This window comes from Chiloscyllium plagiosum, unplaced genomic scaffold (assembly GCF_037043375.1).
Source record: "Chiloscyllium plagiosum isolate Xiang-an unplaced genomic scaffold, Cpla_swu_hap1 HiC_scaffold_33, whole genome shotgun sequence".
NCBI lineage: Eukaryota > Metazoa > Chordata > Chondrichthyes > Orectolobiformes > Hemiscylliidae > Chiloscyllium > Chiloscyllium plagiosum.
In genome coordinates, this window is record NW_028270171.1 from 11903497 (window position 1) to 11916668 (window position 13172).

The 13172-nt window shown below is 42.2% G+C and overlaps 1 protein-coding gene across 2 annotated transcripts in view; it reads left to right on the plus strand.

Annotated features, from left to right (window-relative positions):
- The window catches only part of LOC122542208 (paired box protein Pax-6-like), a 75034-nt gene that overhangs the window by 45565 nt on the left and 16297 nt on the right, over positions 1-13172 (plus strand). The window contains exons 3-5 of one of the 2 annotated variants that reach the window (XM_043679690.2): positions 5224-5389; positions 7377-7538; positions 12245-12327. In XM_043679690.2, coding sequence (XP_043535625.1) covers positions 5224-5389; positions 7377-7538; positions 12245-12327 — 411 coding nt within the window. The remainder of the gene's footprint in view (positions 1-5223; positions 5390-7376; positions 7539-12244; positions 12328-13172) is intronic. The other variant, XM_043679693.2, reaches the window with a different exon arrangement.

The window sequence follows — 13172 nt, forward strand, 5'->3', positions numbered from 1 at the left end:
ACTCTTTGGAGTGTCAATGTGGACTTGTTTGGCCAAAGGGCCTGCTTCCACATTGTAGGGAATCTTTGGTAACATTTTTACAATTTGATACAGCACACAATGTCTTTGTTTAGATATCCATTTTCTAAAAACTTCTAAATTTAGAGACGGGGAAGGGGTTCAAATTGTGAATTTAGAGAAAGTGCAAATGAAGCATAAACACTGGCATGGACTAGTTGGGCTGAATGGCCTGTTCTGTGCTGTATCTTCTATATGATGTTGTGTGAAGAGCAGAGGAGATATCCTTTGTGCCCTGGCCAATATGTCAATCATCACATTGGTGTTTGTAGGAGTTTCCTGTGCACACAATTGATGCCAACGTCCTGACAATGTGGCTGACCACATCAAAAAGTACTTTATTGGCTGAAAAGCACTTTGAGAAATGAGCCATTTAAACGCAAGATCTTCCTGATACCTAAATGCTGATTATTAGTCTTAAACTTGCCAGGGGAAGTCTGCCATTGGGAGTGTACATGGCAGGAGTGATAGCTTTAATAAAATATAGCTAAATCAACCAGTTCCACATCCAGCCGCAAAGTTAAGGTATGCTGCATAATCATTGAGCAAAGGGGCCATGGACCCTGGTACAGGACTTCACTAATGTTGAAAAGAGACAGAAACACGTTGAAAGAATTCAAGGAGAAGTGATGAGATAGTGATAATCGTAAATTATATAAAAGAAACTATATGCAATGGGTTTTAATTTTGGCACAGTACAACCATAGTAAATATATCATAGTTCATTAAGACTCTAGAATGAATAAAAGGCAAAGAAAACTGAAATAACTGCACAAAGGCTGGTATCCTGTCACCTTTATTTATTTCTGTACAGTATATTGGCTGTCGCTGATTGCACATAGTCAGTCCCCTGAACTGAGGAAATTCTAAATCCCCTGTTTATATGTTTTTTATTTATAAAATACAGTCAACAGTCAACAATAAACCGCAGTTTACAATAAATGGCAATGTACAGGGGAAGGGGGTGACAAAGCCAAAGCCCAAACACCTCCATACAACCAATTCAGTGGAAAATGGAGACAAATCCCAAGTTAACTATCCCCTGTTTATATATAGATTAGGTTCCCTACAGTATGGAAACAGGTCCTCCAACCCAACAAGTCCACACCGACCCTCCGAAGAGGAACCCTCCCAGACCCATTTCCCTCTGACTAATGCACCTCACACTATGGGCAATTTAGCATGGCCAATTCACCTGACCTGCACATCTTTGGACTGTGGGAGGAAACTAGAGCATCCGGAGGAAATCCATGCAGACACGGGGAGAACGTGCAAACTCCACACAGACAGTCGCCCGAGGCTGGAATTAAACCTGGGATCTTGATGCTGTGGGGCAGCAGTGCTAACCACTGAGCCACCGTGCCATGTTATCAGAGGGCTAGAGATCCAATGTAATGCTCTGGGATTGTGAGTTTGAATCCTAACACAGCTGATATATAGATGAATTCAATACTGGAAATGAAAATCTGCAATTAAAAAAAGCCTGTGTAATGATGATGATGAAACCATTGTTGTCTGTTGTAACCCCAATCTGGTTCACTATTCATTCATTCACTGGATGTGGATGTCTCTGGCTAGGCTAGCATTTAGTGCCCCTCCCTAATTGCCAAGATGACAGTTAAGAGTCAACCACATTGTTGTGGGTCTGGAGCCACGTGTAGGCCAGATCAGGTAAGGATGGCAGATTGTCGTCCCTAAAGGACAGTAGTGAACCAGATGGATTTTTATGACAATGGTTTTATGGTTCATCATTCAACCCTTAATTCCAGATTTTTAAAATTCAATTCAAATTTCTCCATCTGCTCTGGCTGGATTTGAACCCAAGTCCTCTAAACATTAACTGAATTTCTGGATTAATGACCAAGCGATAAATCCACAAGGCATTACCTCCCCATTGCCCTTTAGAGAAGAAAATTCTGCCATCCGCACCCATCCTGGCTGAAGGAGGCTCCACAAATAGCTGCATCTTCAAAGCTGAAGGAACCCAGTCAATCAGTGCAAAAGATAAGGCTGAAACATTTGGATGTATATTCAAGCAGAAGTGATGAGTGGTTGATCCATCTCAGCATCCTCCTGAAATCCCCAGGATCACAAATAGTAGACTTAAGTGATTTGGTTCACTCTATGTAATATCTCCAGTCTGAAGGTACTGGAGACTGCAAACGCTCTGGGCCTGACAACATTCAGCAATAGTACTGAAGACTCATGCCCCTGGCCATGCCTCTAGCCAAGCTGTTCCTGTATTACAACACTAGCATCTAACCAGCAGCATGGTCAATTGCTTATGTACATTCTACACATAAAAACCAGAAAATATTCGCTCCCTCTGTCTACTTTTTAATCATCAGTAATGGAAGGAGTCATTGACAGTTCTATTAGGCAGCACTTGCACAACAGGGGTGTAACCTGCTCACTAATGTCTAGTGTGGGTTGTGCCACCCACTTAGTTTGTCACCTCATTACTTGGTCCAAACATGGACAATGCCTGAATTCAAGAAGAGAAGTAAGGGTGACCACCCTTGATATCAAAGCAACATTTGACTGAGTGTAGCATCAAAGGGACCTAGCAAAACGAAAGTCAATGAGTGTAAGAGGAAATGAACTCCACTAGGTGGAGTCATACTGGCGCAAGTGAATATCGCTGTAGTTGTTGGAGTTCAATCAATTCAGCCACTGGACATCACTGCTTCAGCATTGACCATCACAAGGTCAGAAGTGGGGATTTTTGTTAAAAATTGAACAATATTCAGCATGAAGGGCAGGTCTTCAGATAGTGAAGATGTCAATGTCAAACTGCAACCAGACCTTGACAACATCCAGGTTTCAGCTGAAAGTGACATTTAACATTGGCATCGCATAAGTGCCAGCACCTGCAATATGACCGTCTGCAATAAAAGAAACACCGAGACATAATTTTAAAAGTGAAAGGCAGGAGGTTTAGAGGAGATTTGAGGAAACCTTTTTCCCCCACGGGATGAGAGGGGTCTGGAATGAACTGCCTGAAATGGAAGTTGAGGTGGGAAACCTCACAACCTTTAAAAAGTACATGGATAAGCACTCGAAATGTCCTAACATTCAAAACTTTGGGCCAAGTTCTGGTAAGTGGGATTAGTGTAAACCTAGAGTAAGTTTTGTCAGTGTAGCCTTGATGGGCTGAAAGGCTTCTTCTGTACGGTATCATTCTATAATTCTATGATGCAATTCCATTTTCAAAGTTACCATTGAAGCTGCTTCCTTTCAGGGTGTGTGCTCCAACTTACAGCAGCTTGTTGTGTTAGCATCTTTCTCTCTCATTTCCCTTCTTTTTCATTTTCCAATGACCTTACATTGCAGTGTACAAGTAGTGAGATTATTTCAAGTCAGTTGCTTCCTTTTAATGATGAAATGACATGAGCTTCACTTTTAAAGTTGACAAGATCTTCAGTGAGACTGTAGTCCTGACAGCTGAATCTTTCACTCGTACTCCAGCCTGTAATTCACTCTGAGTGTTGGCTGTTCTGTAGGACAATCATTAATCTGCAGCTTTACACCTCAAAAAGTGTGGTGCTGGAAAAGCACAGCCAGTCAGGCAGCTTCTGAGGAGCAGGAGAGTCGATGGGTCCAGCATAAGCTCTTCATTAGGAAGAGCTAATGAAGAGCTTATGCTCGAAACATCGACTCTCCTGCTTCTCAGATGCTGCCTGCTCTGCTGTGCTTTTCCACCCTGATCTCCAGCATCTGCAGTCCTCACTTTCTCCTCCTTTACAATTCAGCCAGTTACACGCTCTCGAGATATACATTAAACTATTTTTTTAATAGATATTTTTATTGAAAATTTAACATGTTTTTACAAACTTACAAAATAATACACACAATACAAACATTAATATACAATTAAATATTAAATAAATAATAACCAAAACCTAACAAACAACAAGAGATAAAGAAAAAAAAGAAAACAAAACTTAACTAACTACTAATCTAACCTATAACTAACCAGAGCGTATAATAAAATATCTTACATTACTCAAGAGAAAAAAAGGATAACATAAATAGTAATTAAATAGTGAAGTACATGCTTAGAATGAACTAACATCAAATCATAATAAAACCCGTATTCATACAGGATTCCTCCCTCCAAGGGCCCCCGGACCAGTCAGAACCGCTACCACAACTAGATGAAAGCCCCTACAAAATGGCAGAAATATCTGTATCTATATAATTCAGGAAGGGCTGCCATATTTTATAGAATAATTCAGATTTTTGGTGCACCATATTTCTAAGAAAGTCAAGGGGAATACATTCCATGACCAACCTCTACTAATTCGAAAGTCCTGGAGGGCCCTCAGCTACCCAGATAACTAAGATATTTTTTCTTGCACAAAAGGAAAGAATGGAGAATAATTTCTTCCCGTGCACATCCGGGGAAAGCAAGCTTGAAAAGCCCAGGAGAAGAGATACTGGATCTACTCTAATTTCTGCTCCCAAGACTTCTGTCAAAGCATTTGCTACTCTGACCCAGTATTTGCAGATCTTATGACATGTCCATAAGCAGTGTGTGAGAGTGCCCACCTCTATTTTACATTTGGGACACTTTGGAGATGCTGTTGCCCTAAAATTTGCCAATCGTTCCGGTACTATATGAGTCCTATGGAGTATCTTTAGCTGAATGGCTTGGGTTCTATTACAGATGGAGATTTTTCTGGCACTTTCCCAGATGTCATCCCACATTTCTGTGGATATTTCCAACCCCAACTCCTGATCCCATGTTCTAAGCAATTGTCCCATGTCTTCCGAAACTTCATTATGTAGTAAATGATAGAGAGTGCTGACCGAGGGTAAACCCATTGGCCACAACACTCTTGTTCCCTATCTGATTTATAAAGGCTATCTAATAACGTAGTCGTCTTCTGTATGTAATCTCGAATTTGGAAGTATCGAAAAAGGTAGTCCAAATTTCTGGTGCAGCTGTTCAAAAAACATCATGACCCCCTCATCAAACAGATCCCCTCAACAAAACTATTTTTTAAAAAGCGTCTGGATCTTTGATTAGATACTGACTTTTAATTTACTTGAGGATAACCTTTATTCTATGTATAGAAGCTGTTGATCAGATTCAGGCCTTTCGAGTTCAGAGTGCTCTGGGGAGACTTATGCTGGACTGTCTTGTCTGCTTTTTGTTTTCAGGTTCTGTCTGCAAGTGGAGCCTTGTGCACCCTGGCCACTGAAGAACATCCAATGGGAGCTGATGGGATGTACGATAAGTTACGGATGTTGAACGTCCAGACGGGGAGCTGGGGAGGGAGGCCAAGTTGGTACCAGGGAAGCTCAGTACCAGGGCAAGGGAGCACAGGTGAACTAAATGGCACATCACGTGAAGCCATCTGTTTTGCAACCAAGCATGTAATTGATGTAGATGCTAGCATATACTGTCTCTAATGGCCTATAGTATCTCTGATCTGAAGCCTTGAGCATTAAAATCTAGGCTGATTCTCCACTGCATCACACACAAGGTGATGGCTTTTGGAGGAAATCTTAAGTCGAGGTCCCATCAACCTTCTCAAGTTAAATCAAAAGACCCTATGTCAAAGTTTTGAGAAAGTGTGAGGGTATTCTGTCCAGTGTCCAGGGCAATATTTATTATTCAAAATCTATTATCCAGCCATATTGATACTGTTGCTTGCAGAACCTTGCTGTGCTCAGATTTGATGTGGAGATGCTGCTGTTGGGCTGGGGTGGACCAAAAAGAAAGCCTTGAAATTATATAGCACTACTCTGAATCTCAAAACATTATAACATGTTTTATAGCAAATGAAGTAGACTTCGCCATTGCACCATACTAATGCAGTAGCAAATCTGAACACAGTCAGAAGTCACGCGACAGCAGGTTACAGTCCAACAGATTTATTGGAAATCACAAGCTTTCGGAGCACTGCCCCTGAATCAGGTGAGGATGTAAGCCTGCAATTTCGAATAAGTCTGTTGGACTATAACCTGATGTTGTGTGACCTCTGACTGTGTTCAGATTTGCTACTGCATTAGTATGGTGCAATGGTGAAGTCTATTTCATTGCTATAAAACACGTAATAATGTTTTGAGGTTCAGAGTGGTGCTATATAAATGCAAGGCTTTCCTTTTGGTCTGATTATGATTCTTGACTCACAGTGAACAAAGCCACAGGAAGTTTACTTGCTGAAAGGATGTTAGACAAGTAATTACCCATTTCTTACAAGGGACCAGAGGCAGCGGTCTCTATGAGAGAGACAATTGGCAATTTAGTTTAACAGGCATCACTCTGCAATGGGTAATCAAGGAGAGGGGCCCTGTGTTTATCTCGCAAGGAATTGAACCTGTGCTATTAGCATTATTTTAAATCACACTCTAGCAATAGATGTACCCAGCCCCCTACTGTTGTAATGTGCAAACTGAATTATTCCTTGCACCTGCATTGTCTGTGTTAGTTCACTTTTGATGGTCACTTTTTTTTCAGCTCACAGTAATGTCTGAATTGTTCAAGAGAGGAGAAAGGAGCAGCTTAACAGAAAATGTCAGAAATATGCAAATTTGTTTGATGCTAGGTTAAAGTTGCAACAATGGTGTCTTGCATTTCAGGTGTCAGATGAATTTCTTTTATTCGTTCTGGGGACATGGACACAAGTGACAAGGTCAATCTTTGTCACCCACCCCTAATCTCCCTTGAATAGGATGGCCTGCCAGAGCCACTCCAGAGGGTGGTTAAGAATCAACCACATTGCTGTGGACTAGGAGTGACACATAGGGCCAGACCAAGTAAGGATTTCTTTCCCTAATGGGCACTAGTGAACCAGATGGGTTTTTCTTTTAGCAATAATTGGTGATAGTTGTGATGGTCATCATTACTGAGACAGAGAGTTATGAATGCATGGAATGCGTTGCCAGCTGTGGTGGTGGAAGCAGAGTCATTGGGGACATTTAAGCGACTGCTGAACATGCATAAGGATAGCATTGAGTTGAGGGGTGTGTAGGTTAAGTTACTATATTTTACATTAGGATTAAATCTTAGCACAACATCGTGGGCCTTAGGGCCTGTCCTGTGCTGTACTTTTCTATGTTCTAACTTTATATTCCAGGTTTAATAATTGCATTCAAATTCCATTTGAAACCACGCCCTCATTAAGCCTGGGCCTACTGGTTTACTAGCCTCCGTGCTCAATTATTGGTCTTGCTGTCTCCTCTCCTGACAGTCTTGCACGCAAGTCTAATATACTTCAAGTGAGCTGTTTTGTTGATCCTGAGGGTTGTTTGTGTGGGATCTGGGTGGTGGTAATGAAACTGGCTTCGTGTCCCTGTTTTTACTCCAGCAGAAGGCTGCCAGCAGCTGGAGGTCAGAGGTGAAAATGGCAGCGGGGTTCATGTGAACGGAGATGATTCCGATGAATCCCAGATCCGCCTGCAACTTAAGAGGAAGCTCCAACGGAACCGCACGTCGTTCACACAGGATCAGATTGAGGCTTTGGAAAAAGGTACCACCAACCCAAGTGTGAATGAAGCCCCGGAACCTCCTTGAGGGATACATCCCATGCTCTTCACATTTTCCATAATATTAGCGAAAGGACAGCACAAATGGAGGACTCTGAGAAAATTCACACACAAACACTCATTCAAAGTCATGATGCTGAATACAAACAGGTCATCAACCTGAGACATTAACTCTGTTTCTCTCCCCAGATACTGCCTGATCTGCTAACTTTTCCAGCAATCACAGTAGCTTGCTTTTGTCATAATGATGGATGTTTGCTTTTCCTGTTCTTTAAAATCTTGGGAGAAAGTGAGGACTGCAGATGCTGGAGATCAGAGTCGAGAGTGAGGTGCTGGAAAAGCACAGCAGGTCAGGCAGCATCTGAGGAGCAGGAGAATCAACGTTTCGGGCATAAGCCCTGCTTTATTTTTATTTTTCCTTAGCTTTTTCCTTGCTGTGTTTTACCTGTCTGTGTTCTGGCTGTCTAATCTATTCCTCTGTTCTTCAATTGCTCTCCTTCCCCATCTCTCCCATCTTCCTTGCTCTACTAAAGACGCAACTGCTGCATCTGATATTATTTCAAAATCTCGTGCCTACTGTTAACTCCTCTGACTTTTTCTCCCAGTTGCACCTCCCATATCACATTCCCTGGGCACTTTAGTCTGTGAAAATGACCAGATAACTTATATATATTGGGAGTGCAGGAAGGCCAATATGCCTTACTGTCACCCCCACTTCCCTCAAGTAGTTTCTGAATCACAGATTGATGCAAAATGAGATCTTTTGGTCCTTCACATCTGTGTAAACTTGCTGAATGAGAAAGTCAATGGTCATCATTCACTCACCTTCATTCCATAACCCTGCACATTCCTCCTTTGCCAATAATAAGCCAATACCATCCTGAAATACTTGATTGGACCTGCTTCACCACTGTCTCAGCAGCACGTTCCAGACCACAACTACTCACAAATGTTTCTCCTTGTATCACCATTGCTTTAGTTACAACACAGGGTAAACCCTCCTGCTTAATTTAAAACCAGCAACTCAGAAAAAAAATTATCCCGTGCAGTGATCTGTTAAAATTTGAGTGGTCAAGAACTATTTAAAGTAAAAATTAACAGCTTAATTTCTTATAGTATTACAGAGAATAATTAACTAACAACTATTGACAACTCCTTCCTCCAACCTATCTGTCATCCTCTCTTCTATAATACTAGCTGGATTAAACTTCTGATTAAGATTTACAGGAAAATTCAAATTTTAAAACTAGCCAGCGGTTGAATCTTCTCTTTATCTTTGTCAGTACACGGGCTCTCCAGGTCAGTGTTGAAGTTTTTCTCTTGTGTAAACTCTTTCTCTAGACAGGTACCTCTCAGAGAGTTCTTGCTACCAGTCTACAGCTGTTGGTCTGGTGGCAGCTCTCCTCCCAACTGTTCAATTCTCCCTGGTCTTATACCCCAAAGCATCGGATTGTGTCACTGTCTTTTCAGATTGTCAATATCCTCAATCAAACTTGATTGGAATTTGGTATTTTTCGGGGTATAATTTAAATTGATTGGCCTAATTTGAATCTGTTTTGTCATTTCCAGGCAACCAGCTATCCCAGTAGCTGGAGCACATTGTGTCTTATTGAGAACACTTGGTGCTGTCACTGCTAGCTTTTACTCTCTTAAAGGTATAGTACACCCACATCTTCATAACACTTTTTTGGGTGTCATGAGGGCATCAGTGGCTAGGCCAGCCTTTATTGTCCATCTTTAATTGCCCAGGAGAAGGTGATGGTGAACTGCTTTCTTGAGCCATCACTGTCCATTTGGTGCAGATGGATTGATGCTGTTAGAGTGGGAGTTCCAGGATTGTGCCCCAGCAACTACGAAGGAACAGTTGTATATATTTCCAAATTAGAATGGTCGGCGGCTCTTTACAGCCTTCGATCAAAAACAGACAATGGGCTGAATTACAGTATAGTTTCATAGAATCCCCATAGTGTGGAAACAGGCCCTCCAGCCCAACAAGTCCACACTGACCCTCCGAACAGTAACTCACCCAGACCAATTCCCCTATTCTCTTATCCTATATTTACCCCTGACTAACGCACCTAATCTGCACATCGCTGAACACTGTGGGCAATTTAGCATGGCCAATTCACCCTAATCTGCACATCTTTGGATTGTGGGAGGAAACTAGAGCACCCAGACGAAACCCAGACAGACACAGGGAGAATGTACAAACTCCACACAGACAGTCGCCTGAGGCTGGATTTGAAGTCCGTTCCCTGGTGCTGTGAGGCAGCATGCTAACCACTGAGCTACCATACAGATGGAGCTTTTGTGGTGCAGTGGTAGCATCCTTATCTTTGAGCCAGGAGGACTGGGTTCAAGTACTCCCTGTTCCAGAGGTGTGTAATAACATCTCTGAGCAGATTGATGAGAAAATCGTTTTTTTTTGACAAGGTCCCACATAAAAGATTTATCAAGAAGACAAATGCACATGGATAATTTGATAAAGTGGATTTAAAATTGACTCACTTGCATGAGATCAGAGGGTGATTCCAGAAGGCTGTTTTATTGACTTGAGGCTAGTGTTCAGGGATCTGTACTGGGTCCCCTATTAGTCTTCATTTATGTGAATGACATAGATGACTGTGTGGGGTTGGATTAGTAAGTTTGCAGATGACACTGCAAAGCCTTTTTCCTTGGATAGTGACGGCTAGCATGAAGGGACAGAGCTATAAATTGAAGGGTGATAGATATAGGACAGATGTCAGAGGTAGTTTCTTTATTCAGAGAGTAGTAGGGGCATGGGACACATTGCCTGCAACAGTAGTAGACTCGCCAATTTTAAGGGCATTTAAATGGTCATTGGATAGACATGTGAATGAAAATGGAACAGTGTAGAATAAATAGGATTCAGGATTGGGGAATTTAGCATGGCCAATCCACCTAACTTGCACACCTTTGTATCATTGACCAGAGTTTAAGATTTGGGGAAGGTCAGGATTGTTCATGACAGCAGTGGAGGAGACAGGCAACAACCACACTCTTTTACCACCCTGGAACTTGACCTCACGGATAGCCATACAATTGCCCGGCCTGTTGGATGCACAGGAATAAGGCCTGCAGGTCAGGAAATCCAGGTCAAACTGTATTCTCAGAAAAATCTGTCTTAGGTTTCAGGACCAAAAGCTAAACTAGGGTCCTGGGAAATCTGGGATGGTTAGTCACCTCAGTGTACATGTTCATTATGGCCTGATTTCCAGTTGATAGCACTCAGGCCTCTGGGTTCAAGACCTACTCCAGGGCCTGAACACACAATGAAAACTGATGTATCAGCACAGTGCTGAGCCTGTGCTGCACCAGCAGTGGTACCGTTTTCCAGAGGAGACACTAAAGCAAGATGGCTTTTGTGGTGGATGTAGAAGATTCTATGCCACTGTTCTGAGGAAGAGCAGGGGAATTGTTCTTGGTATCTGGACAATATTTATCCCTCAATCCACTTCATAGAAAGCGATTACCAAATGAACATAAGAATTCGGAGCAGGCCACTTGAGCCTGTCCTGCCATTCAGTAAGATCCAAATATGTCTCTAATCTACCTACCAAAATGCATAACCTCACACTTCACATTATATTCACCAGGATGCCACCTGCTATGGAACATTTAAGTTATGAGGATAGGTTGGACAGGTTCCGGTTGTTTTTGTTGGAGCAGAGAAGACTGAGAGGAAATCTGATGGAGGTGTGCAAGATTATGATGGGACTTGGACAGATAAGGAGCAGCTGTTTCCCTTAGTTAAAGGGTCAGTCATGAAGGGACACAAGTTCAAGGTGAGGGGCAGAAGGTTAAGGGTGGATATGAGGGAAAACAGTCACTCAGTATTTAGCACTGCTGCCTCACAGTCACAAGGGACCTGGGTTCAATTCCAACCTTGGGTGACTGGCTGTGTGGAGTTTACATGCTCTCTTCATGTCTGTGTGGGTTTCTCTGGGTGCATTGGTTTCCTCCTGCAGTCCAAAGATATGCAGGTTAGATGGATTGGCCAAGCTAAGTTGCCCTGTTGTGTTCATGTAGATGGGTTAACTGTGGTAAACACAGGGTTATGGGAATAGGGTGGGATACTCTTTGGAGGGTCAGTGCAGACTTGAATGATGTCTGTCTGCACTGTAGTGATTCTACATTCTTACCTACCCCTGATAATCTTTCAAACACTTGCTTATTAAGAATCCATCGACATGTCCCTTAGAAAGGTTCAAAAGACTCTGCTTGCAATCCCTTTTGAGGCAGAGAATTCCAAAAACTCTCAATTCTCATCTCCCCCATCTTTAATGGGTGACCACTTATTTTTATACAGAGAGACACCAAGCTCTGGAATATGACGAAAAGCCGTTGACCTGAAGAGTTAACTCTGTTTTCATTCTCCACAGATGCTGCCTGACCTACTGAGAATTTCCAGCATTTTCTGTTTTCATTTCAGATTTCCCAGCATCAGTAATACTTCGGTAAATAGGCCATGGTCTACTTTGCATCTGTCTTTGCAGTGGTTCCTGGCCTATATGTGGATGGTATGATTTGAGAGCTGGGCAGTAGAGGAATGAGTTTGCCTGGCTTGATTTAACTTTACACATTCACTTCTCTTAAGATAACAAACAGTGTCAGCATTCCAGCCATGCATATTTTATAAGTTTAAACTTCTTGTATTTGTCTTCAAAAGAATTTGAACGCACACACTATCCAGATGTCTTTGCCAGAGAAAGACTAGCAGCAAAAATCGATCTTCCTGAAGCCAGAATACAGGTAACTAAGTAAGATCTATCTATGTTAGTATGAAATGTTGTGGATAATGCAAAGATGCAAGCTGTCTACAATGTAAAGTGCGACACAATGAGGTTTACAAAGTATACAGTGATGATTGGGTTTAGATGACTGGTTGAACACAGCTACAAGAGATGTCTGGGCTTCTCTACAGAACAGGCAATCAAATAGCCTCAAGGAAAGAGGGTTTCTTCAACCCTCCGAGTACCAATCTGCCTGTGTATCTTGAAAATTGCATTATACATTTTGCCCACTTGAGGTTACCATATGTACGTAAACCAGCTGAGGGAATTGAGGAAGAAGAGAAGGACAAATATAAGAGTGTTTACGATTAACAGCGTGCACAGTTCTAATTCTAAATGTCTCTAGCTGAACAGGTTTCAGTCCTAAGGATGTCACAACACAATTTCCATTTTGGTTGCTTTACTATTGGTTTGACTTCTGAATTCACCTTGTACACAGTCCCCACTGTTACCAGGGCTGACAGGCTTAAATGAGGAAGGTATTTAATTCCTGTCCCCTCAATGGTGAATTTGGTGAAGGAGAGTATTCCAGCTGTTAGTTCACTGACATAGTTCACCGCACCTTCCCATCTCCATTGTGATGGGGTCTGTGACAGCAAAGCTCATGAGTAGCCACCCTGACCACCATCAATGAAGATCATGAGTGAGCAATGAATGCCCACTTAAGGGCATCATCCTACCATTGCTAGCATTAACTCAGAGACTGGCAGGGCATTCGCCATGTGGGGAACACAATGAGAAAATCTTAACAGGCCTGACTGAGGGAGTTGGCATCGAGAAGGGTGCATCTGCTGAGAATCTGCC